Source organism: Pongo abelii, chromosome 2, assembly GCF_028885655.2.
Source record: "Pongo abelii isolate AG06213 chromosome 2, NHGRI_mPonAbe1-v2.0_pri, whole genome shotgun sequence".
In the NCBI taxonomy this organism is placed as follows: domain Eukaryota; kingdom Metazoa; phylum Chordata; class Mammalia; order Primates; family Hominidae; genus Pongo; species Pongo abelii.
Window position 1 is genome coordinate 143,060,113 of NC_085928.1, and position 25,146 is coordinate 143,085,258.

Sequence of the window (25,146 nt, forward strand, 5' to 3'; positions counted from 1 at the left end):
TTCACCCTGTTGGCCAGGCTGGTCTTGAACTCCTGAACTCAGGTGATCTACCCACCTCGACTTCCCAAAGTGCTGGGATTATAGGTGTGAGCCACCATGCCCAGCATCGAATTATCTTTCAAAACAAATCCAGGCCAGTTGAGGTGGCTCATGCCTGTAATCCCAGCACTTTGGGCTGGCGTGCAGTGGCTATTCACAGTGATTGTAGTGTACTACAGCCTCGAACTCTTGGCCTCAGCAATCCTCCCTTCTCAGACTCCCAAGTAGCTGGGACTACAGGTTCATGCCTCCTTGCCAGGCCAAATTCACAATTGTTTACAAATATATGACATGCACTTTGTTCCTCCAGGGCCTCTTGGCCCACAGATGCCCATGAGGACAAGATTTGCCAGCAACAAGGGAAAAAGCCCCAGAGAGCTTCACAAAAATTTTCAATTTCTATCCTCTGGCCATCCTCAGGTTGGGCTTCCCATTGCATGGAGAGGCCTGCCTGAGGCCAGGAAGGGGTTGGGGGAGCAGATCCCAGAATCACATGGTCTAGGATTAAATCCACAAAGTAGGTTGGGTCACAGCCATCAAATTATTCCATAGGAGAATAATCAGTGATTATCTGAGGCTACTTTTGCCCCCACCCTCAGTCCAGTTCTATTTGGTCTGAGAGGGAGAGTAACTCCTCAGGTCCCAAAAAGACTGAGTGAGAAAGCAGGTAGCAGTAATGTACTCATGAATGAGCCAGTGTCACTAAGCAGACAGGGAACTTGGGAGTGGTCATTTTGCTTCAGTAATTTTTTTTTTGAGATGGAGTCTCGCTCTGTCACCCAGGATGGAGTGCAATGGCGTCATCTTGGCTCACTGCAACTTCCACCTCTGGGGTTCAAGCAATTCTTCTGCCTCAGCCTCCCGAGTAGCTGTGATTACAGGTGCCCGCCACCATGCCCGGCCAAATTTTTTTTTTTTTTTTGTATTTTTAATAGAGATGGGTTTCACCATGTTGGTCAGGCTGGTCTCGAACTCCTGACCTCGTGATCCTCCTGCCTCGTCCTCCCAAAGGGCTGGGATTACAGACGTGAGCCACTGCACCCAGCCTATTTCAGTCATTTTGAGGTCATGGATGGTTTAGCATGAGGAACAGAAACTATATATAATCAGAACATTTGAGAGAAAAGCCCCAAATACCAAGCTATTTCATATCTAGAAACTGCAAATGTATGGCCAAGCGCAGTGGCTCACACCTGCAATCCCAGTACTTTGGGAGGCTGAGGTGGGTGTATCACTTAAGGCCAGGAGTTCAAAACCTGGCCAAAACGGTGAAACCCCATCTCTACCAAAAATACAAAAATTAGCCGGGCGTGGTGGTGTTAGCCTGTAATCCCAGCTACTCGAAAGGCAGAGGCAGGAGGATTGCTCGAACCTGGGAGGCGAAGGTTGTAGTGAGCCAAGATTGCGCCAGTACACTCCAGCCTGGGTGCCTGGGTGACAGAGTGAGACACTGTCTCAAAATAAAAAAAAAAAAAAAAAAAAAAAAGAACACATTGAGGACCCAGTAATGAATGAGTGGCAGAGTTAGGGAGGACAGATAAGAGAATAATCCGGCCGGGTGAGGTGGCGGCTCACACCTGTAATCCCAGCACTTTGGGAGGCCGAGGCGGGCAGATCACAAGGTCAGGAGATCGAGACCAGCCTGATGAACATAGTGAAACCCTGTATCTACTAAAAATACAAAAAATTAGCTGGGCATGGTGGCGCGCGCCTGTTGTCCCAGCTTCTTGGGAGGCTGAGGCAGGAGGATTGCTCGAACCCAGGAGGCAGAGGTCGCAGTGAACTGAGATCACGTCACTGCACTGCAGCCTGGTGACAGAGCAAGACTCTGTAAAAAAAAAATAATAATAAATAACCACAGACCCCCACCGTGTAATTATAAATCAAGATACATGCCATCATCATCATCACCATCATCATCCCTCACACTAATTGTAACATTAATTGGGTTTCCTATTTGCCAAGCACTGGAGCTGAGTGGTCTTAAATTCATGTCCACATTTCATCCTCACAACTCCAGGAGGCAGTTGTGTTTATCAACCATACTTTACAGATGAAAAAACCTGTGATGCAGAGAAGTTAAGTGACTTGCTAGGAGGAGGCAGAGCTGGTACTCGAAACTAGATTTGACTCTAGAAAGCATGCGCTTGACCACCGAGCAAAAAGCAAGGTCCCCGAGAGAAATTATAGGATTTGCCTTCCACCCAGCACGTGGAAGATTTCCCTGCACTCCCTGCACTCTGACCCTCTCTCTGCTTTTTGTCAGCCTAAAGAGGATGACAATACCATTGGCCTAGTGACCTAGTAACCAGGAATACGGAGGCTCTGACTCAGAAGCAGAAAATGCCAGACAATCTCACATGTAGCTGTTGGATCATGAAGTAAGATCAAGAATGGAGCTGGGGTCAGGAACAGGAAAATCGTGCCTTGCCAACGTAATTATATCCCTTGCACTCTGTGATCAAAACGATTGAGTCAGAATGTCTTGCTTTGTGCCAGAGTCATTTGACTGGCTCCCAAAGTGGCCACCCAGAGTAGCTTTTTGCCACAGAGCTGAACCTGGGTCATAGTCATATCAGTGTCTTGTCAGGGTTCATCTGCCTGAAAAAGCCTGACTCCCAGCAATCCAACTCATAAGAGGCCAAACTATATAACCACATACATACCAATGTATTCATTAACAGTGTTAGTCTTTCAGTAACTGGAATGTTCCTCTCCCAACTAGGGCACCCTTTTCCCAATATCAGCAGTCTCAGAGAGTCAAGTTAGTCATCAACAGTCTGGTTGGTGAGTGTATCCCAAGAGTTAAGGAAAGCTGACCTTTTGAGGGCTATTTCAGCCAAATCAGGGTGCAGTCTACTGAATCATCTCCACCTTATGCAGGGCACGTCTATGTGAACACAAATTTCACACTGCTCTTTCCTGGATAGTGGTGGGTAATAAGTGCCAACTTCTGGCCTCATGGCTTTATCCTATTTCTTTTTCTTTCCTCTTTCTATTCTCCAGCCTCTTCCCTCATCCTTCAGTTCACACATTCTCCATACAATAAAGTTGATTCGGTTGCTGATCATTCAATTGTCATCACATTGCAGCCCTTCCCTCACTGAGACGCCCAAGGAGGTCACCTTGATGGATAGGTTGGTTGTTCCCAAGCTCTTCATTTATTTATGGAACTTTTTGGTTTATTTTCTAATATGTTAAGTTTAACCTTTTGAAATGATTGTTTTTGGCAGGTCAAAAACAGTCAAATAGCAGCAATTTTATGTGGTTCAACACTCACCAAACCAGACCCATTGGGGGTGGGGTTAATGAGTCTGACTCCCTTCTCAAGCCATGGTGGGGTGTGTGTGTGTGTGTGTGTGTGTGTGTGTGTGTGTGTGTGTGTGTGTGTGTGTGTGTGTGTGTGTGTGTGTGTGTGTGTGTGTGTGTGTGTGTGTGTGTGTGTGTGTGTGTGTGTGTGTCTAGGAGAGGGGGGTGTATGGCAGCCCTTTCCTCTTTCTGGAAATAAGCTCTCCTGGATAGCTGCTGTTGTCTGGGGCCTCCTCTTGCTGTCCATGTATCCTCCAACTAGGGCCCTAATGTCAAAAATGAGCTAAGGAGGAACTTGAGGTTGAGGGATAAGGTTGAATTATTTGTTATGTGTGGCAGAGTTAGCCTATGCTCATAAGCCAACAAGGAAACACTTTTAGAGTCCATGATTTGTGCAGTCCTCTGTTAATGTGGAAAACTGGAGATTAATGGAGACATTTTTCATTTTACAAACATCAGTTAAATGCTTGTGTGATATAGGCTATATGCTCAATGCCATTCCTGCCTTCAAGAGTTTTCAGTGTGCTATTGTAGGTGTACCTCTGTGTCTCCTTCTAGTTACCAGCTTAGTGTACAATAAGGTCTGTGAAGGCAGGGCTTATCTCTCATTTAACTCCTAACATAGGGCCCGGCATATAGTAGGTGCTCATTAAATACATGTTTTATATACGTGAGTGAATGAATGAGAGTGGTTAAATAACAAACCAATCATGCGAATACCAGGAAGGCATCAACGATCATACCAAACGAAAAGACTCTGGGCCTCTGAAGTTTAGGAAATCAAGCTGCCTGTAGAGAATAAGAAGAGACTCCCAGAAGAGATGACCTGTAAGTAGTTGTTCCCCAGTTGAAAAGGGGACAATTCAGGCAGTGGCATAGTTGGCCTTACAGATGTTAGAGAGGAAGCCAGAAATGAAAAGAAGAATTCTAGCCACCCATTTCCTGGTGAGCACTTTGGCCAGCATGAGCTGCATTCCTTTGAGCTGAGCATGAGTGGAATTTCCAGCCTAGGTAGCAGAATGGAACATGGAACAAATAGCTCAGCAGAAAAGAACCCAGAAACAATGGGGCTGGGCTCAACTGCCCTTTGCCAGCTCTTGAGCTCATGGAATATTGGAACTCAGCAGGCTTTGTTGAGGGAGATATATGATGTCCTTCGGATTGTACCACTTCAGAGGACCCAGAGGGAAACTGCCATGTTCAGACAGCATTAGGACCCTTGGAAGATGTGCAGAAATACCTGGGAATAGTCCACATTACTATTCAACTTCTCCATCTGGCAAGTACAAGTGAAGGTCTGTTTGCTTTAAGCATGCAGATGGTCCAAACACATTGGACGGCAGAGGGGAAGACACCTCTGTCAAGAGAGAGCTGGAGGACCCGGGCACAGCGGCTCCTACTTGTGATCTCAGCTACTCAGGAGGCCAAGGCAGCAGGATCAATTGAGCCCAGGAGTTCCAGACCAGCCTGGGCAACATAGCAAGATCCCTTTCTCTAAAAATGTAAAAAAAAAAAAAAAAAAAATTCAGCTGTACATGATGGCACCTGCCTGTAGTCCCAGGTACTCTGGAGGCTGAAGCCAGAGGATTGCTTGAGCCCCGCCTCTTAAAAAGAAAAAGAAAAAAAGAGAGAGAGAGAGGGAGGGCAGAAGAATGCTTCAAAGATGAGGGGGTGCCTGGTAATGATGATAATGATAGCACAATTCAGGGCACTGTGCAACCAATCTGGAGGAGGGTGGTAGGGGAGGTTTAAAAGGAGCAACTGATGGGAACAGATGCTGTCAATTTTAGGGCAGGTGATTCAAAGAGGAAGGGACCAGCTTCACAGAGGAGAGAATTACTACAAACAATGACACAACCACAGACACTGGTCTCTCTACTGGCCTGACCTGAATTTCTCACACATGATCAAGTCCTGGGATCATGCCATCAATCACACTGAAAAATGTAGTGGGAAATTCTGCAGTGTCAGCCCTCAACAACTGTTCCTTCTGTGTATTTTCTCAAGTCATTAATTCTTTCAAGACAATGATGAATTGATAAGGACTTAAGAAAGATATAAATAACTGAAACTCATTTATATCTAGATCTCTTCTAGATTATAAGGGAATTGAATGCAGGAATCACAAATTACTCACTTTTGAATAAAGCACTTTGCCCTAAATATAGCTAAATAAGTGCTTCATAGATGAGGAAAGAAAGAGAGGGAGGGGGCCGGGCATGGTGGCTCACGCCTGTAATCCCAGCACTTTGGGAGGCCGAGGTGGGTGGATCACAAGGGTCAGGAGTTCGAGACCAGCCTGGCCAACATGGTGAAACCCCGTCTCTACTAAAAATACAAAAATTAGCTGGGCGTGGTGGCGGGTGCCTGTAATCCCAGCTACTCGGGAGGCTAAGGCAGGAGAATCACTTGATCCTGGGAGGCAGAGGTTGCAGTGAGCTGACATGCCATTGCACTCCAGCCTGGTGACAAGAGCAAGACTCTGTCTCAAAAAATAAGTAAGTAAGTAAATAAATAAATGAAAGAGAGGGAGGGAGGAAGGAAGAAAGAGGGGGGAGGAAGAAAGAAGGAAAGAAAAAAAAGAAAATAAATTTGATTAGCGATGGTAAGGGAGGGTGATGGTGATGGGCAGTACGGAACCTGGCCTGCATCACAGGAAGATATATGTTGTCATAGAAGGAAGTCACCTTGGGAGCTGTTTATGTTTGGGGAATAGTACATGTATAAGCTCAAGCTACTTGCTGGACAAGGCTAGGTCCTTGATTTATTTGACATTCAGAAGTTAGATTTTTTTTTTTTTTGAGACGGAGTTTCGCTGTTGTTGCCCAGGCTGGATTGCAATGGTGCGATCTTGACTCACTGCAACCTCCGCATCCCCGGGTTCAAGCAATTCTCCAGCCTCAGCCTGTAGCTGGGATTACAGGCGTTAGCCACTATGCCCGGCTAATTTTCGTGTTCTTAGTAGAGACGGGGTTTCATTATTTTGGTCAGGCTGGTCTCGAACTCCTGACCTCAGGTGATCTGCCTGCCTTGGCCTCCCCAAGTGCTGGGACTACAGGCGTGAGCCACCGCGCCCAGCCAGAAGTTAATTCTTTAATAGCAGTGTAAGTAGGGGGTAGGAAAAGAGAAACTTTAATGGGATAACTGTAAAGGAAAAGACGAAGAAATCACTCCATTTACTGGCTGGGTTCTATCTACCCCATAGGGCTACCAACATTTGTCTGAGTCATTTCCTCAATGGTTGTGACAGCTCCCTCTTCTGCTTTTAGAAGGAGGAAGTAGAAAGTTTAAGAGCTTACTTTAGACCACCTTTTGCATATAGAATTCATTTCATTTTCAAGGCCCCAAGGGTATTTAAATGGGCTTTAAACCCATTTAAACCTGGCTTTCGCCTGAGCATTTTGGTCTCCACCCCTATGATAAGACAGTCCCCTCCTTTTATCAGGGATAGAAGCTAAGGATAAACTGTATCATCATCTAGACTTAAGTCAGGGCGTTCAGCAATGTGCTGGGCAGCTAATAATGTTGACTCTCTTCCCTCCATCCCCCTATCTTGTAAGAAATAGTATACTCACTTTACAGATTAGGGACTTGACGATAGGATTTATCGAACTTGACCTTGGTAAACATAATCCAGAGGGTGGAGTTCAGACAAAATCCCTTTCTACCTACCAACCAGCCTATGAAAGATCTTTTAGTAAATGGGACCTAAACTTCAGGCTCACTGCTCCTCTCACTTTCACAATCAACCTGTAAAGAAGAAAAGTAATGGTTGCCACACCAGAGAGGGTGGAAGTACAGAAGCGATCAGAGGAGAGGAACAATCTTTAACACAGTTGGCTTAACGCAGTGCCTGTCCGTTTCGCGAAAGTTCAAACGACTACTATGGGGCCACGGTTTGTTCTGGGCCAGGAAACACACGTGCATCCTGCGCATGCGCTCAAAAGGAACCCACTGCCCTTCCTGCTGGACCTCTTTAGCCAAGTCATCAACCAGCCCTCAAAATGCCCGCCCCCAAGACTAAACCCTCGGCCAATCGGGAAACCGGAGTCGTCAGGCACGTCACTTATTTTGCATATGCCCTCCTCTCCCCGCCCCCACGCTTGGACTCCGCCCCATCTGGGTCGGGGATTGTCACCTAAGAGCTTCGTCCTGGCACCTGATTGGCTCTCTTTCCAGCTCCGCCTCCATCTCCTCCCGCCGCCCGCCCTTTGGCGATCTCACATCGGCTGGCAGAGCAAAGTACGCAGGCGCAGGCGCTGCCTCTCTCTTCTAGCGGCCCGCCCTCCCTCCTCCCCCTCCCTCCCCTCCCCACCCCCTTCCCCTCCTCTCCAGGCCTGCGCGCGCGCGTCTTCCTCCGGCACGCGCCGCTGCTAGACGAGCGCTCTCGCCAGAGCCTCTGGCTCGCGCGTGCCTTTTCCTCTCAGGTTGTGGGGAGAGCGGGATCCTGTTCCGCCGCCGCAGCAGCAGCGGCAGCCCCGGCAGCCTTGGGCGACAGCGGCGGCGCGCGAGCCCCCGGGCGGATCGTACCACCGCTCGCCAGCACGCAGGGGGAGCCGCCTGTCTCGCCGCGCACGCCTCGGCGACCCCGCGGGGCTGAGGCGTCGCCGCGCCCGGCAGCTTGAGCGCAGAGCCGGCCTCGACCCCGAGCTCGGAGCCCCGCGGGCCGCGCCCGCCGCCGGCCCCACCCATCCGGGTCGAGGAGGCCGAGGCCATGGCCGAGACGGAGGAGCGAAGCCTGGACAACTTCTTTGCCAAGAGGGACAAGAAGAAGAAGAAGGAGCGGAGCAACCGGGCGGCGAGTGCCGCGGGCGCAGCGGGCAGCGCTGGCGGGAGCAGTGGAGCCGCGGGTGCGGCGGGCGGCGGGGCGGGCGCGGGGACCCGGCCGGGCGACGGCGGGACCGCCAGCGCGGGGGCTGCGGGCCCAGGGGCCGCCACCAAGGCTGTGACGAAGGTGAGGGGCCGGGAGGCCGGCACTCGGGGCCCGGGCCGCGCGCCGGCGCCCCATGTGCCCGCCCCCGCCAGCCGGGGAAGCGTCCGGGAGGGGCCGCCACGTGACGCAGGCTCTCCACCTCGGGCCGGGCTCGCCAGGGCCGGGACCCCTTCCGACACCCGCGGTGGAGCCGCCTTTCCCACCCCGCGTCGCTCGGCGTTAGCCAAGGCCCGGGCGGCGCCACCCTCCGGGGGCACTAGGTCTGGGGCCGCAGTGCCCAGCACAGAGCAGCGTTTATCGGGTGACGTCTAGGCTGAGTAATTCCGTGTGCTGACCTCAGCCCAGTAGTTTGAGCTGAATTTTCGCTTTCAGCAGCCGCATTTGTAGCAGCTCTTTTGTGATGACTTAGACTCTAAGCCCGTGAAAGAAAAAGAAAACTCTCGGTGGCAAGGTTGAAGTAGAAATGTAGTTGTGAAATTCGTATTGACTTCTTCCTTTGGCTTTTCTTAGTTGCTTAAAGTAACAGCTCTCATGCAGGAACCCAGCTGAAGTATAGTGTTAGCCTACGAGCATGTTTGTCTTCCATTTAGCCTAGTTTGCCCCAGAACGAAGCAAGGGCTTTGACCAGCAGACAAGTACATGCTTAGTTTAGGTTCCAGTCACTTGATCCACTTTTCGTAGTATGTTATTTGCTTAGTTATATGTCTACAAATAGCTTTAATTGATCAAATGGCGTTTGTTTTACAGGACGAAGATGAATGGAAAGAATTGGAGCAAAAAGAGGTTGATTACAGCGGCCTCAGGGTTCAGGCAATGCAAATAAGGTATAGTCTGGTTACAGATGTGCTTAGATAACCTTTAGGACAGATATTGGATACAAGTTAGGTTTTCCTTTAGCCCCAAAGCAGCGTCATAGTAGCCTTGTGCTCTAGATATGCTTATTAGGACTCAAATGGGTTCTGTCTACTCTTTCTCACTCCACGGAGGCAGCCCTTCCGTGTGCTCATGAAATTAGCTGCTGACTCTAAAATCCTGTGAGAGCTTGCCTACTTCCAGTTCTGGTTAGGCCTTTTCATTTGAGGCAGCTAAAGTGGATTTTGTCGCTTCAAAATTTTTACTTTTAACATCGGTGACTGTACTTAGTTTTGGTTTCAAAAGTAATGTGGATGTTTTTCACATCCTCTCCAATAAGCAAGTGAATATATTTTTGTAATTGAAGTATATCATACTTACAGAGAGCTAGAGGTTTTATGTGTTCACACAGTGCAACCAACCTGTGCAATAAGCACACAGGTCAAGAAACTATTACTAATACAGGACAAGGTTCCCCTCCTAACACCTACTCACTGCATTCACCTTCAACATAACCGCTATTCTAACACCATAATTTTTTCTAAAACTTCATAGGAATGGAATTATATGTGTAAACATGTTATTTTTTAAAGTTCAAGAAAACATAGTAATTTTTAAAAATTGGGTAGTTTAGAAGATTTGAAATTAACATTTTGTCAAGTCCAGTCTATGGCAGTCAACTTTAAGGTTGATGTTAAGTGAGTGCTATATTTTGGAGGGTTCATAAAGTAGGAAAAAACAAGTGAAGATACGGTTCTGCTTTAAGATTAAAAAATCCTTTGCTCCTGGTTTAAAGAAATAAAGGATCTTGATAAAATGTCTCCAGTTTGAAGTTTGCATTTTATAGGCAATGCCAGTGAGTGCGAGGCACAGTGGAGGAAATACTTTCCTTAACTGAAAACTGTCTTTTGACCTCTCTGGATGTTAGTATCTATAGCTTTAGATAACTTACTCAAAAAGCAGGGTTAATATTATTGACATTTGTTGAACACCTATCACAGCTAGGCATTAACGTCCTACTGTGAAAACATCATTTTGTGAGCTTAACCAAAGTGAAACCCCCAGATTGATAATGGGAAACTTACAGGAATGATGGCGTCTCCACTCTTGAGATTTCTTTGTAGTGGTGTTGAGTAGAAGTGATTAGACTTGAGTTTGATTCCTAACCACTTGTTGGCTTCCTTCATGTGTCTTCCTCTTTTCTGTCTCCTGGGGCTTGACCTGTAAAGAATGGGGAGGAGGGAATGTGAGGTTCTTACCATTTGGTGTTGTGGAACTGCCTGTGTGTGTGGCTCCTGTTCTGTTGTAAAGTTTGGCTCTTGTTAAGTCTTTTCTTTCCTAAGTGACTGCAGGTTCTTGAAAACGTGAGTGACTGGAAGAATAGTGTTTGGCCATGTTGAACTTGGCAAAAGTAGCACTTTTCTGAAGATAAAATTTTGGTTTCAAGTTCACTGAGGATTAGAAATTGATTTTGTTAAACTGTGGAGATTATTTAAACAGAACCTGTGTTTTTCTGTTACTGACTATAAATTACCCGTTCATCTTCAGGGTTATTTTGGTCTTGATCTATTTTGGTTACTCTTGAGATAGTGAAAAGTGTCTTAAATAACTTACATACTTCACCCTTGCCAGGGATATAAGTAAGTATCAGCTAGTATAAGCATTTAAGTTCTGTTCAACCTGAAGTAGACTAGCTTTTTTTTTTTTTTGAGACGAAGTTTCGCTCTTGTTGCCCAGGCTGGAGTGCAGTGGCGCAATCTCGGCTCACTGCAACCTCCGCCTTCTGGTTTCAAGCGATTCTCCTGCCTCAGCCTCCCAAGTAGCTGGGATTACAGGCGCCGGCCACCACACCTGGCTAATTTTTGTATTTTTAGTAGAGACAGAGTTTCATCATGTTGGTCAGGCTGGTCTTGAACTCCTGACCTCATGATCTGCCCGCCTCAGCCTCCCAAAGTGCTGGGATTACAGGCGTGAGCCACGGCGCCCGGCCTAGACTAGCTTTTATATTGTTTTTTTTTTGTTTTCTTAGCCTCTAGTCATTGGCCCTAAGTGGCCATCCTAGTAGAGGTATTCCACTAACCTGCAACACTGAGAAACACTCCTTCCCATATGCTCTTCACTCAGATTCACTAATCTCTGCTACATGTGCTTTATCATTTTCTATTTCTCCGTATACTGAGAGTTAGCTGCAGATGTCACATTCAGTCTTTTTTTTTTTTTGAGACAGAGTTTTGCTCTTGTTGCGCAGGCTGGCATGCAATGGCGCGATCTCAGCTCACCGTAACCTCAGCCTCCCGGATTCAAGCGATTCTCCTGCCTCAGCCTCCCGAGTAGCTGGGATTACAGGCCTATGTCACCATGCCTGGCTAATTTTGTGTTTTTAGTAGAGACGGGGTTTCTCAATGTTGTTCAGGCTGGTCTCGAACTCCCGACCTCAGGTGATCCACCCGCCTCAGCCTTCCAAAGTGCTGGGATCACAGGCATGAGCCTCTGAACCCAGCCAAATGTCACATACAATCTTAAAGTTCTTGACCCTGGTCCTTATAGTAGTTAGCATATTAGTCCTTTACCTGTACATTTGAAAGGGGAAATTTTTCATTAGCAGCAAACATATTATATATTAAAGATGCTATTTCACATTTACCAACCAGCTCAAGATTTAAGTACCAAGGTACTTAATGTGCCCAGTTTTGTGTCTGAATTAACAGCTCTTATTCAAGGTCATGCTGTTACAGACAAATTCTTGAGAGGGAAGCCATTGAGGTGGTTATAAAGGAGCCTGTCATTTGAGTTAGATCCTTGGTTGTTTGTAGGCCCTGTAGGCCTCTTTCATCTCTATTTTTTCATTTTTTTGAGACAGTCTCACTTTGTCACCCAGGTTAGAATGCAGTGGCATGATCATAGCTCACTGTAGTCTAGAACTCCTGGGCTCAAGTGATCCTCCCACCTCAGCCTCCCGAGTAGCTGGAACTACAGGTGTGAGTTGCCACCCTTGACTAATCTTACTTTTTTCTGTAGATGAGGTCTGTGTTACCTAGGCTAGTCTCAAAACTCCTGGCAGCAAGTGATCTCAAAGCAAAGGAATCACAGGCATGAGCTGCTAGGCCCAGCCACTTCCATCTTTAAAGTGGATTTTTGGGAGAATGTTTGAAAGATTTAATTCTTGAAGGTATACAGTGTTGAGCATTTGTCACGTTTCAGTAAATAATTGAGTTCTTGGAGTCCAGTGGTTTTCTAGAAACTTTGGTGAGAAATCTAGACTTAAACCTGTTAGGTAGAGCTGGTTACATTATCCAAGGTGGATTTATTCTAGCAAATACTTATGTGACTACTTTGCTAGACACTGAGGTTCTCTGGTTGTAGAAATAAGTCATGCTGTAATAGATAACAGTAGATAATTTCAGAGAGATGTGCAAGGTGCTCTGGGGCAGAGGAGAGACATTTCATCATCCATGAAGGAGTCAGGAAAGATTTTTTGGATGAGGTGCAGAGACATTTTAATCCTCCAGGCCAGGCATAGCTGATCAGGCCATGTTTATCTCCCCATTTTACTGTTGCAGCAATGCTAGGTATAATAGGGACAAACCTGTGGAGATGCCCCGTATTCCAGCAGCTCAGTCCAGTCTGATTTTTGTTTTAGCTGCTTCCCCCTAGTGTTGGGGAAGGGGAGTTAGGATGTATAAATTCTCATGTCTCTTGAGGTAAAGAGATAAGGCTGTTCTATTCTTTATAAATTATACTGCTGCAGGATGTGTGATCCTGTCAGCCTTACTAAAGAAAATGCATTTCTCAAATCTTAGAGAATATTTTTGCATCTTACCTTAGAGCTATAAAGGGGATAAAGTGAATTAAAAGGTAATGTGAAATAATATAGCCTCTAGAATCCCACACTATTTTGGCTCTGCTGCTTTGTAGCCCTGGGGAAGGTACTTAAGTTTCCTCATACATACATACGGTGGGTCTCTTGCCTGCCTTAGTGTTACTGTGAGGTTTAACTTTGTACAGTGGGGTGGAATGCTGCCTGCTGTAGTAGATATTCAGTAAATCTCCTTTTTGTAGTGTCATTCTCCTCACCTTCCCAGTAGTGCCTTACAGACTTATACATATTTAAGACCGTCGATGTGGAATTGTGATGAATTTACAGCAGTATTGTAGTGTTTATAAAATTTAGCTGATGAGAAGCTATATATTATATTTGGGTCAAACACTGAATTTCAGCCTGTCTCCCATGGAAATAACCGTTTGGAACATGTTTCTTGTTCTGCTTTGACATTTGGAGAGTTGATACTTTCTGAAGTATGTAAATATGAAAAAGTAATAAAATATGTAAATCATTTCTACCCTGCTAACTGGCATTTAGGCAAGGCTCTAAGCATCTCTGGGCTTTAATTCCTTCAATTGTTGGATGAAGAGTTTTTTTGGTTTGTTCGTTCTTTTTTTTTTTGATAAGAGTTTTTGCTTTTGTTACCCAGGCTGGGGTGCAATGGCGCGATCTCCGCTCACTGCAACCTTCACCTCCCAAGTTCAAGCAATTCTCCTGCCTCAACCTCCCAAGTAGCTGGGATTACAGGCATGTGCCACTGCGCCTAGCTAATTTTTGTATTTTTAATAGAGACAGGGTTTCACCATGTTGGTCAGGCTGGTCTCGAACTCCTGACCTCCAGTGATCTGCCCGCCTCTGCCTCCCAAGATGCTGGGATTACAGGCGTGAGCCACTGCGCCCGGCTGATGAAGAGTCTTGACTAGACAATTTCCACATGTTTAGTTTAGCTAGTATTTCAGAATCTTAACCTAAAATACTTATTTATTTTTATTATTATTATACTTTAAGTTCTAAGGTACATGTACACAACGTGCAGGTTTGTTACACAGGTATGTATGTGCCATAGTGGTTTGCTGCACCCATCAATTCGTCATTTACATTAGGTATTTCTCCTAACGCTATCCCTCCCCCAGTCCCCAACCCCCCCAACAGGCCCTGGTGTGTGATGTTCCCCTCCCTGTGTCCATTTGTTCTCATTGTTCAGCTCTCACTTATGAGTGAGAACGTGCAGTGTTTGGTTTTCTGTCCTTGTGATGTTTTGCTGAGAATGATGGTTTCCAGCTTTATCCATGTCCCTGCAAAGGACATGAGCTCATCCGTTTTTATGGCTGCATAGTATTCCATGGTGTATATGTGCAACATTTTCTTTATCCAGTCTATTATTGATGCACATTTGGAAAAACCCAAAATATTTATTAAAAAAAATTTTTTTTGGCCGGGCACAGTGGCTCACGCCTGTAATCCCAGCACTCTGGGAGGCTGAGGCGGGTGGATTACTTGAGGTAAGGAGTTCGAGACCAGCCTGGCCAACACGGTGAAACCCCGTCTCTACTAAATACAAAAAATTAGCCGGGCATGATGGCGCATGCCTGTAATCCCAGTTACTTGGCAGGCTGAGATAGAAGAATTGCTTGAACCCAGGAGGCAGAGGTTGCAGTGAGCCAAGATCAGGCCATTGCACTCCAGTCTGGGCAACAGGAGTGAAACTCCATCTCAAAAAAAAAATAGAGACAGGGTCTCACTATGTTGCTATGTTGCTCAGGCTGGTTTTGAACTCTTGGCCTCAAATGATCCTCCCACCTTGGCCTTCCAAAGTGCTGGGATTACGGGCATGAGCCACTGCATCTGGCCAAGAATCCAAAATACTAAGTTGTCTCCTTGTGCCTTTTATTATTGATATACAGTCCCTCTAATTAAACAGATTATGTTTATTTTTTGGTAATAGTTTGTAAACTAGGTGTATTTTAAATTTGTGGTTATTTTTTATTTTTATTTTTTTCCTAAGGGCAAGGAGATGTTAGACACTAGACAGTAAAAAAAAAAAAAACTTTCAGTTGAGATACTGTCACTATTCCATCAGACCAAATAGGAGTTTAGCTTTCTGTGAGGCTGGGCATGGTGGCTCACTCCTGTAATCCCAGCACTTTGGGAGGCAGAGGTAGGAGGTTCACTTGAGGCCAGGAGTTTAAGATCAGCCTGGGCAAGACCCTGTCTCTACAAAAAATGCAAAAAAGCAAAATTAGCCAGTTGTGGTGGTCTGCACCTTTAGTTGTAGCTTACTTGGGAGGCTGAGGTGGGAGTATCTCTTGAGCCCTGGAGTTGAAGATTACAGTGAGCTAAGATTGGGCCTCTGTACTCCAGCCTGGGTGACAGAGCAAGACCCTGTCCTAAAAAACTTTTTAAAATAAAAAATGATTTTTTTATGTAGGTTATAAAAATAATATGCTCGTTTTTAGAAATTTTTTGAGAAAAATGTAGAAGCATAAAGAAATATGTAAGAATCATCTGTAGTCTCTTCTCCTTAGGGATAATCAGTAAATAGTGCTGATTATTATGGGGTTGTCAGCTCCATTTTACATAAGAGGAAATTGAGGTATAAAGAAATTAAGTGCCATATTCAAAGTTTCCTGGCTGGTAAGTGGCAGAGCCTGGATTTGAACCAGGAAGCCTGACTTTAGAATCTGCTCCTAATTGCTTGCTGCATGAAGAAGATAAAGTCATACATTCTGGCACCCAGAGCTATTCTATAAAACTTTTTAAAATTGTTGCAGATGTTTTTGTATTTATATTAGGTATATAGATGTTGTTTTAGTGAATTTTGGTTTATATGACATGAATACTACCTCCATGTCAGCATAGGGTTTACATTTTAAATGGCTGCATAGAATTCTCTTACATGTTAACGAAAAGGAAAACTGAGGGATGGCTTGGCTATATTTTTATTTTAAATTGCATTTTTTTTCTTTCTCAGACCTCTTAGGGATGAATTGCCATATTCTCTATCCTTTTTCCTCTCAGATAAAGTTGTAAGTAAAATCTTGCTGTAAATGTAGACGAGAAATCTGTTCTTCTTTCCACTCTTCCTCATTGTCACTCTAGCCTCTAAATTCTGCAGTCACTTCCGGTTGGTAGGTAATTCATACAATGCTGCCATTATTTTTTATTTTTTATTTTTGACACGGAGTCTCGCTCTGTCACCCAGGCTGGAGTGCAGTGGCACAATCTTGGCCCACTACAACCTCTGCCTCCCGGGTTCACCTGATTCTCCTGCCTCAGCCTCCCAAGTAGCTGAGATAGCAGGCGTGTGTCACCACACCTGGCTGATTTTTGTGTTTTTAGTAGAGATGGGGTTTTGCCATGTTGGCCAGGCTGGTCTCGAACTCTTGATCTCAGGTGATCCGCCTGCCTCGGCTCCCAAAGTGCTGGGATTACAGTCGTGAGCCACCACGCCTGGCCAGTGCCATTATTTTTGAATGGCATTTTGCCACTTATTTTTTTTCTATGTATCTTTAAAGGAGACCGTCAAGCTAGTCAAGAACTTTGTCTTATAGCCAGCATGTGTCTTGTTTTAATAAAAATGGAAGGAAAGCATCCTTAGATATCCTTTTGCAGAAGCCAAGAGAGGCTGTGATGTTCCCAAGGTTATACAGTTAGGAGAGTCAGGGTGATAAGTGGAAGGCCAGGGACAGAGTTTTGGGAACCAGCCTTTTTTTTTATAGGAAGGTGGGGAAAAGGTAGAATGGTGAAGGAGTTGAGAAGCTTGAAGACCTAGGAAAAGCCACGATTGTCATGAAAAATAATTTTATGAAAAGGTTGGTAGTTTCTGCCAGGTGTATCTTCAAGATGAAGAGTTGCAAAAAGGACGTTCGATTTAGCCATTATTGTGCTTTAATATCCCTGTTGTCAGTATCCCTTTTGTCAAGAGACAAAATATATATACACTTGGTAATTTAGGACATGTAAAGTTACATAAAATAATAAAAAGTAATCCAGCAAAAAGAAATAAAGATGCCTTGGAGAAATAGATTATGACTCAAGTCACTTCAAGAATAAATTAATTAGCATTGAGAAAATACTGCAAGCAGGCTTAAGGTGGTATGTTACCACTGAGGGTATCTTTTCCATTTATAACATCTGGAAAGCCAAAGACTGAGCTCTTATATATTTTTTTAAACAGGTGATAAATACATGTCTGATGTTAGGGGCTAATTCTATCCTCTGTAAACACTGGACACAGACTTGTTTTCATCTGCTGGAATGTGAATTCTAATTCTGAGAGTATTTTGTTATATGTGCGAAAGGATTGGCAAATAAAATTATACAACTTTCAAAACTCTTCATTCGCTCACTAAAAATACGCTTACCTTAAATGCCTGTTTGTACACTTTGGTGCAAGGAAAATTTTGTAATTGTGCTCTTAATCCTTCAGCTCACCCTCTTCTCTGCATTCAGGTTGTATCATCCTCTCTTCCCTCCCTTAGTTGCTTAAAGTGGTAACTGGGGTCCTGCTCTTATGTGGGGCTGCTATAAATGATCAGGCATATTGTCACAGAGGCACATCAGTTTTTTTTTATTTTTATTTTTTTAAGACAGTCATGCTCTGTCGCCCAGGAGGGAGTGCGGTGGCACGACCTCAGCTCACTGCAGCCTCTGCCTTCTGGGTTCAAGGGATTCTCCTGCCTCAGCTTCCCCAGTAGCTGGGATTGTAGGTGTGTGCCCCCATGCCTAGCTAATTTTTGTATTTTTAGTACAGATGGGTTTCGCCATGTTGCCCAGCCTGGTCTTGAACTCCTGACCTCAGGTGGTCCACCCATCTTGGCCTCCCAAAGTCCTGGGATTAACAGGTGTGAGCCACTGTACCCGGCGTCACTTTTTAAATAAGTAAGACATTCAGTCTCGAAAGAGATTGACTTCTTCAGGGTTGTACAGATAATCATGGATAAAACTAACGATTTGGACTGAAAATTTTCTTGGTGGTTCCTTAATGAATTTACATGTTTGCTTTTCCAACAGTGAAAAGGAAGAAGACGATAATGAAAAGAGACAAGATCCAGGTGATAACTGGGAAGAAGGTGGAGGTGGTGGTGGAGGTATGGAAAAATCTTCAGGTCCCTGGAATAAAACAGCTCCAGTACAAGCACCTCCTGCTCCAGTAATTGGTAATTTTACTATTTAGTTTCAGAAAGATGTCTAATTTATATATGATTTTATATACGGTCCACTTTCAACTAAGTGCATGATTGTGGTGGGGTGAGGAGGAGAGGCTCCTTTCCATTCCTGGTAGAGTGGGATGTGTATATATCTTGTTAAAGACTTTAAAATCCTAAATAAAAGGAATCTGGAAGTTAAAAGACATACTTTTGTCCTATATGTTGCTGTAAAATTTATATAGATATAGACTAGTCGATTTCAGTTTCATTTATTGGAATTGGGCATTTCTTCTAATATTCTCTTTAAATATTAACTACTTGCTAATGGAGGAAAAGGTAAGGAAAAGACTTTAATTTACTAGAATCCAAGGTCAGCTTCATTTAGGATTTTTAGTAGTAACTACCCTAGGGTTGGGTTTAACTCCAGAAGTTTTCATGAGAGAGAAAATTCCTAAAGCTTTTATCATTTAAAATATTTTTGACAGCTGAGTAAGGACAGAAAGACAAGGGGCCCTTGTCTTTCACTTGTGCTTTGTCTTTTTCATTCCCTATTTAACTTTCCTGTTTTTTGAAGCATGAATACTCAGCAGGGCCGATTTTATCATTCTCAAGGGGGTAAAAGTTGCTTCTTATGGAGTGAAGGAATCTTATACCTTAACAGTCGTTTGTGGCCCACGAAAAGACTAGAATGCATAAACAGATGTATAGTGTATCTGCCGTATTAAAATTTCATGGAGTGGGGGGCAGTTAGGAAACAGATGTCTGAAAGGTCTCCTTAGGGCAATAATGAAAGTTTAAGAGCACTACTTTAAAGAAATGTATACTCATTATTTTATTTAGAATGTCATAAAGAATAACATATCACTCCAAATCTTGCTATGCAGAAATCACAGATAACTACTATATGTTAAATTTTTATTTTTATATTTTTTAGAGACAGGGTTTCACTCTGGCCCAGGCTGGAGAGCAGTTGTGCAATCATGGCTCATTGCAGCCCCTCAACTGCTTCGGTTCAAGTGATCCTCCCACCCCAGCCTTCCAAGCAGAGTACCGGGGCACGCCACCTGTTTATTTTATTGTAGAGATGAGATCTCACTATGTTGCCCAGGCTAGTCTTCAACTCCTGGGTTCAAACAGTCCTCCCACCTTAGCTTCCCAAAGTGCTGGGATTGCAGGTGTGAGCCACCACACCCAGTCTTATGTTTTTAAATCATCTTTAGAATCTTTTTGTTTTGTTTGTTTTGTTTGAGACAGAGTCTGGCTCCTGACTTCAAGTGATCTGCCCACCTCGGCCTCCCAAAGTGCTGGGATTACAGGTGTGAGCCATCGTGCCTGGCTGGAATCTTTTTTTCTTTTTCTTTTTTTTTTTTTTTTCAGACAAAGTCTCACTCTCTTGCCCAGACTGGAGTGCAGTGGACAATCTTGGGTCACTGCAACCTCCGCCTCCCGGGTTCAAGCTATTCTCCTGCCTCAGCCTCCCGAGTAGCTGGGATTACAGGCGTGCACCACCATGTCCTGCTACATCTTTGTATTTTTAGTAGAGACGGGGTTTCACCGTGTTGGCCAGGCTGGTTTTGAACTCCTGACCTCAAGTGATCTGCCTGCCTTGGCCTCCCAAAGTGCTAGGATTACAGGCTTGAGCCACCGCACCCAGCCCTGGCTAGAATCTTAAAAAATAACCACACTGGCATTTCATTAAATAAATTCTTTACATATGGCATCTTAGTCAGTCCACCAATCAGGTAAAGAAGTAATTCATATTTACTGGTAGGGAAACTGAGGACTAAAGTCCTATTCTGAGAGGCAGTCCCTGATGAGACCAGTCATCCAGGCCCAGCAGATTCCTTTTCTACTTCCAGTAATTTGGCTTGTGGAACTCATCATTTACGTAGATTACTAAAGTTGTACTCGGAGGAGGAGTTAGAATACTACCCTAGAAAAATACGATGTTTTCACTTTTTTCTTTTTTGAGAGGCGGAGTCTCCTTCTGTTGCCCAGGCTGGAGTGCGGTGGCTCAGTATTGGCTCACTGCAACCTCTGCCTCCTAGGTTCAAGCCATTCTCCTGCCTTAGCCCCCTGAGTAGCTGGGATTACAGGTGCCTGCCATCATGCCCAGCTAAGTTTTGTATTTTTAGTAGAGACAGGGTTTCACCATGTTGGCCCAGCTGGTCTTGAACTCCTGACCCCAGGTGATCCACCCACCTCGGCCTCCCAAAGTGCTGGGATTACAGGCGTGAGCCACCACGCCTGGCCTGTTCTCACTTTCAGACATTTTCTGAAATGACTTCCCTTCTGTGGTCTGACCCAGAGACCCTGGTATTGTTTTTTCTATAATTGTTAAATGATTGGGAATGCAAGAATAGCTTATTAAAATGCTGAGCATTTAAATAGTTTATCTAAAAATTGTTATAAAATATTAGTTACAGAAACCCCAGAACCGGCGATGACTAGTGGTGTGTATAGGCCTCCTGGGGCCAGGTTAACCACAACAAGGAAAACACCACAAGGACCACCAGAAATCTACAGTGATACACAGTTCCCATCCCTGCAGTCAACTGCCAAGCATGTAGAAAGCCGGAAGTAAGTACTATAATTAATTGCATTTTGTTTGGGACTTCTGTTCCTTGGCCAGGGAGTGGGATATAGGGTTGTGCATACCCACCCAAGGGAGACTACTCCTTAACTAATAAAGCCTGAGCTTCAGCTGACAGGCAGCTGAGAATCAGGATGGGACTTTATATACCTGGAAGGGAGGAAAGGGGGAGGGCAAAGAGCATTGGAGACACTTTGTCTTCTGTCTGCAAAAGTTTCTCTTAGCCCTGGTTTGTGTTGTTTTATGGCAATGAGAAGTTTTAATGTAGTTAAAATTCTTTTATAATTAAGTGGCTTTTGCTCCTTATAATATGGAAACTAGAAGGAGTGAAGGAATCTTATACCTTAACAGTCGTTTGTGGCCCACGAAAAGACTAGAATGCATAAACAGATGTATAGTGTATCTGCAGTATTAAAATATAAAATATAGAAATATAAAAGCGCTGTTTAATTGTATTCCCAGTTAATGTGACTATAGACAGAAGATGTTGGCATTTATAAATCTAATATTAAAATAATCTTATTTCAGCAGGTACTTAAAATGAATGCTACCTGGAATTAAATGACTACATATGGCACATCTACATCTTACTTAGGGACATGAATTTTTTAAAATTAATAAAATGGGAAGAAATGTAAATGACATCAGATGGAAATGTGTTTTTTGGGGTGGCTTTTAGAATAAATCCCAGCCTTTTCACCACTTTGAGAGCACAGCTGGCTTGAATTTAAACCTCCACGTGGACTTGCTCCTCTGCTCTGTCTTAAAAAATGTATAAGGGACCTTTGGGAGGGCAGTGATTCACCACACTCAAGTTTCTTTACCTGATCTAATGAGATCCACTCCCACAAAATCGATGTGAGGAGAAATCATTGACTAATGAGTAGAATTTACTTGAATGAGAAAATTGTTACCCTTGTGCATAAAGAGGGAGATGTATTATCTATTACTTGCTAAAAGTAAAAGTCTTAGGAGGAATGTCATTACACAGCTTTTAACAGTTTTCTTCAAGTTTGTCCTGAAATAGGGTCACAGTTAATACTATTCAGTAGAAGATAGGACCCTAGAGCTTCAGTACAGCGTTCTGTGTTTTCTGTTCGAATTGAAGCCTTAAAATGGTTTGATAAGGATTTTATATATGCCTCCACTCCTACCCCTCCCCAGGATTCTTCTAAGGGGTGGCTTTTTTAAATTCAAGGACGAATATTTTCAAAAACCCTAGTGAAGAAGAAATATTTACTGATTACATTTCTTTTCCCTTAGGGATAAAGAAATGGAGAAGAGCTTTGAAGTAGTAAGACACAAAAATAGAGGTAGGGATGAGGTTTCAAAAAACCAGGCCCTTAAACTTCAGCTAGACAACCAATATGCTGTGCTTGAAAATCAGAAAAGCAGCCACTCACAATACAATTAAGGAATGGGCTTTGCTAACCCTTCTGAGGTAACTAGACTGCAGCTAACCACCACCAACAGCCATTCATCATCTGATCTCTGCTGGATCTACAGACACCGATGCAGACCACTCGATTTCATGACCGGCCCTATTGCACTATGGAAGTTAAAGTGTCACGACTGCTCTATGCATATTGGATTTAGGGGAATTTTCATTGTTATATAAATGTGTGAACTAGTTTCAACAGTGTTCTTTCATATTTACTCTGCAAATACAAAAAACCAAAACCTGCAGCCAGTGGTCATTTCAAAATCTTTTTATGTTCAGATACTGAGCCTTCATAAGGGTTGACTACCTCAGATTTGCTGCACTCATTGTGGACTTCATGTGGATCACAACTTCTGGATAAGAAGATTACAACCAGTGGATCACAACTTCTAGATAAGAAGATTACAACCATTAAGTGTCGATGTGAACCTTGCAACCAGCTCTACTGGATTCTTATCAGAAATCCTGCATAAAAAGTCAGCCATCTGGGTTCTGATCTGCTGTAAAAGATGAAGATTTAAGTGACCTTAATTAACCTGTCCTGTGCCCTACCCTTAAGGAATACTCTCTGTAGTAGGCTGTGGTTATATTAGACTTCCTGGAACACACCGCTGAAAAGAACTGATGTATTCAGATCATCTGTGTAGGGCTGTGATTTGTAATTTAAACTTTAATTGTATTCCGAGGTAACCACAAAATAAATTCAACCAAACTGGGGTCCACCAAGTGGGGGAAGGGGTAAGGGAGACAATAATCTTGGGTGGTTTTTTTTTTGGTAATTTTTTTATTTGGATAGTGCTTTTTTGTTTTGTTTTTGTTCTGCATTAAGGCGTTTTTTGCTTTGACTTGAAATAAGTTCTTTGACAGAGCATATTGCTTGGTTAAGTAAGTAACCTAAAGTATGCATTAGGATTGTGAAATGTCTCGTGAGTATGCCAATCCTGAGGGTGGAACCAAATAGCCTTTGATGAAAAGGGCAGTGGATTCTGGAGGCTCTACTTCAGGTGCTGCTATAATGCCTCATCTAATCAGGTCTAAATTGTATAGTAAACTGCAGTGGGAAGAATATGCTTTCTGCTCGGGCTAAGAGGTTCACTGATCTGTCCTTACAAATTCAGAGCAACATGAGCAAAACCTCAGCTAAAACCCTTTTAAGTGTCATGGATTGTGCATGATCTTTGATAAGAATTCCTCATGTACTTGTGCCCAATTTTTCAAGGTATTGGCTGTTCTATAGATGGAGTGATTGTCCCAGCTAGCTCTGTTATCAACCTTTTGGTGTGTCTTTATGTTCATTTGGAGAGTCAGGGCGAAAGACAGGTGATGTAGCACTTCTGTTTTTAATAATTATAGCTTAAAATACCTATTAATAGTTTTGGGTCATTTAAAGGGACTTAAGGAAGCTACCCAGGATTACAGAAGAGTGTCCACCTAACAAGATGGTCTGGCAGTTTCCTAGTTTTGTATCTGGTTCAATAGAAATATCTGAAAGTGGTAATGTGACCACTTGATGCAGAGTCCGGGTTTCTCTCTAATAAATCCCTTTGCCAAGTGCATGAGTTGCAGACTTGCTACTGGCAAAAGTGAAGCAAGTGGGTGAGTAAAACTATTTTGATGTGGGAGCATTTTCAGATAGGAGTTTAGTCTTGACGAAAGTGTCCATGCAGGAATTGGACTCTGAGGAGGGTTACAGTATCTCCTGATGGGACCTACCACTCACATCTGGGCAATAATGTTGACATTTGAGGTGGCAGGCAGGATGCCTGCCTTCTAATGTATTTGGGTGAGTAGCTGAGCCAGCCAAGGGGAGGTTGAAGGATTAAATCAGAAATGGGATTCTTGGTAAACTGAAGACTTATTTGGGAACGAAAAACCTTAAATAATCTCCATCGTTGAACTGTGCATTTTCCCTGCATTTTTTCCCAACAAAATTTTGTTGGGGGTTATGTTACTGAAGAATGAACAGATGAGTAAGTGGAGGTGTTATGTAAAGGCATATTGTACTCGAAATCTGAAGACCTGCAGCAGATTTAAATTACAACTCTTGTTATAACTTTTTAAAAGATTGTGAAAATATCAAAATGTACATGAATCAAGTTTTAATATACTGTATGATGGGTGGATAAGGCTGTCCATTGTATCATTTGTTTGAATTCTCAGGCATGGTTTGGCAGTGCAAGAATTCTGTAACATTAACAAATTCAATAAAAAGTAAATATATGGATTTTGGACTGTAATGGTTATTTTAAAGCCTTATTCTGTCTTTGAAAATGGTGAGTTGAGGTCACACCTCTCTTGCTGTGGGAAGGTGAAGATGCTCTAAACTCAGGGGTGTACTTTTTTTGTTTTTTTGAGGCAGTCTTGCTCTGTCGCCCAGGCTGGAGTGCAGTGGTGTCATCTTGGCTCACTGCAACCTCCACCTCCCCGGTTCAAGAGATTCTCCTGCCTCAGCCTCCTGAATAGCTGGGATTACAGGCGTGCACCACCACGCCCAGCTAATTTTTATATTTTTAGTAGAGACAGAGTTTCACCATGTTGGCCAGGCTGGTCTTGAACTCCTGACCTGTTCCACCTGCCTCGGCCTCCCAAAGTGCTGGGATTACAGGCGTGAGCCACCGGGCCTGGCCAGGAGTGTACTTTTTATTTCAGAAGTGTTCAAGCATAAAAAAGACCGATGAGGATTTAGGCAAACCAAAGACAGTAAAAAAAGAAATAGAAAATTTAAAAAATACAAAACGCATGAAAGTGGCTGCAAAACTGTGACAAATATTTTTGGAAAACTTGAAATACACATTTGTCCTTGTTGCTGTATTAAATTTTGTCACCTTCAACTATGGCAGAGGAATCTAAAATCTTTATATAGACTAAGGATTTAAGGCTTTGTTCCATGAATCTTACAATTCTCAAAAAAAGTAATTTTAAATTTCAGGATTTAGTTTGGATTATAGTCCCTAGATTTCTAAATTAGCAAAAGTATATTTCAGTCATTTTGGTAGTGGAGTTTCA

The 25,146-nt window shown here is 43.8% G+C and overlaps 1 protein-coding gene across 18 annotated transcripts; it reads left to right on the plus strand.

Annotated features, from left to right (window-relative positions):
• The first annotated feature begins 4,504 nt into the window (after positions 1 to 4,504).
• CDV3 (CDV3 homolog) lies at positions 4,505 to 24,364 on the plus strand. 18 transcript variants are annotated; one of them, XM_054552634.2, is made up of 5 exons: positions 4,505 to 4,627; positions 9,029 to 9,105; positions 17,970 to 18,115; positions 20,527 to 20,686; positions 21,963 to 24,364. In XM_054552634.2, exons 2-5 carry the CDS (start codon positions 9,095 to 9,097, stop codon positions 22,111 to 22,113), a joined length of 468 nt encoding a protein of 155 aa, XP_054408609.1. In that variant the 5' UTR covers positions 4,505 to 4,627; positions 9,029 to 9,094; the 3' UTR covers positions 22,114 to 24,364. The 18 variants fall into 18 exon arrangements, with proteins under 18 accessions (XP_054408609.1, XP_054408611.1, XP_054408615.1 ...); XM_054552636.2 differs by having other exon boundaries at positions 4,506 to 4,643; XM_054552640.2 differs by having other exon boundaries at positions 4,508 to 4,643; positions 21,228 to 24,364.
• The last annotated feature ends 782 nt before the right edge of the window (positions 24,365 to 25,146 follow it).

What these genes read in the sequence shown, in the direction of transcription:
- CDV3 (XM_054552627.2), top strand. Translation starts at nt 7,234, where the DNA reads ATGGGGCCACGGTTTGTTCTGGGCCAGGAAACACACGTGCATCCTGCG. An exon ending in ACATCGGCTGGCAGAGCAAA is followed by an intron (nt 7,591 to 9,028) that starts GTACGCAGGCGC and finishes TTTGTTTTACAG; the next exon opens with GACGAAGATGAATGGAAAGA. An exon ending in GTTCAGGCAATGCAAATAAG is followed by an intron (nt 9,106 to 17,969) that starts GTATAGTCTGGT and finishes CTTTTCCAACAG; the next exon opens with TGAAAAGGAAGAAGACGATA.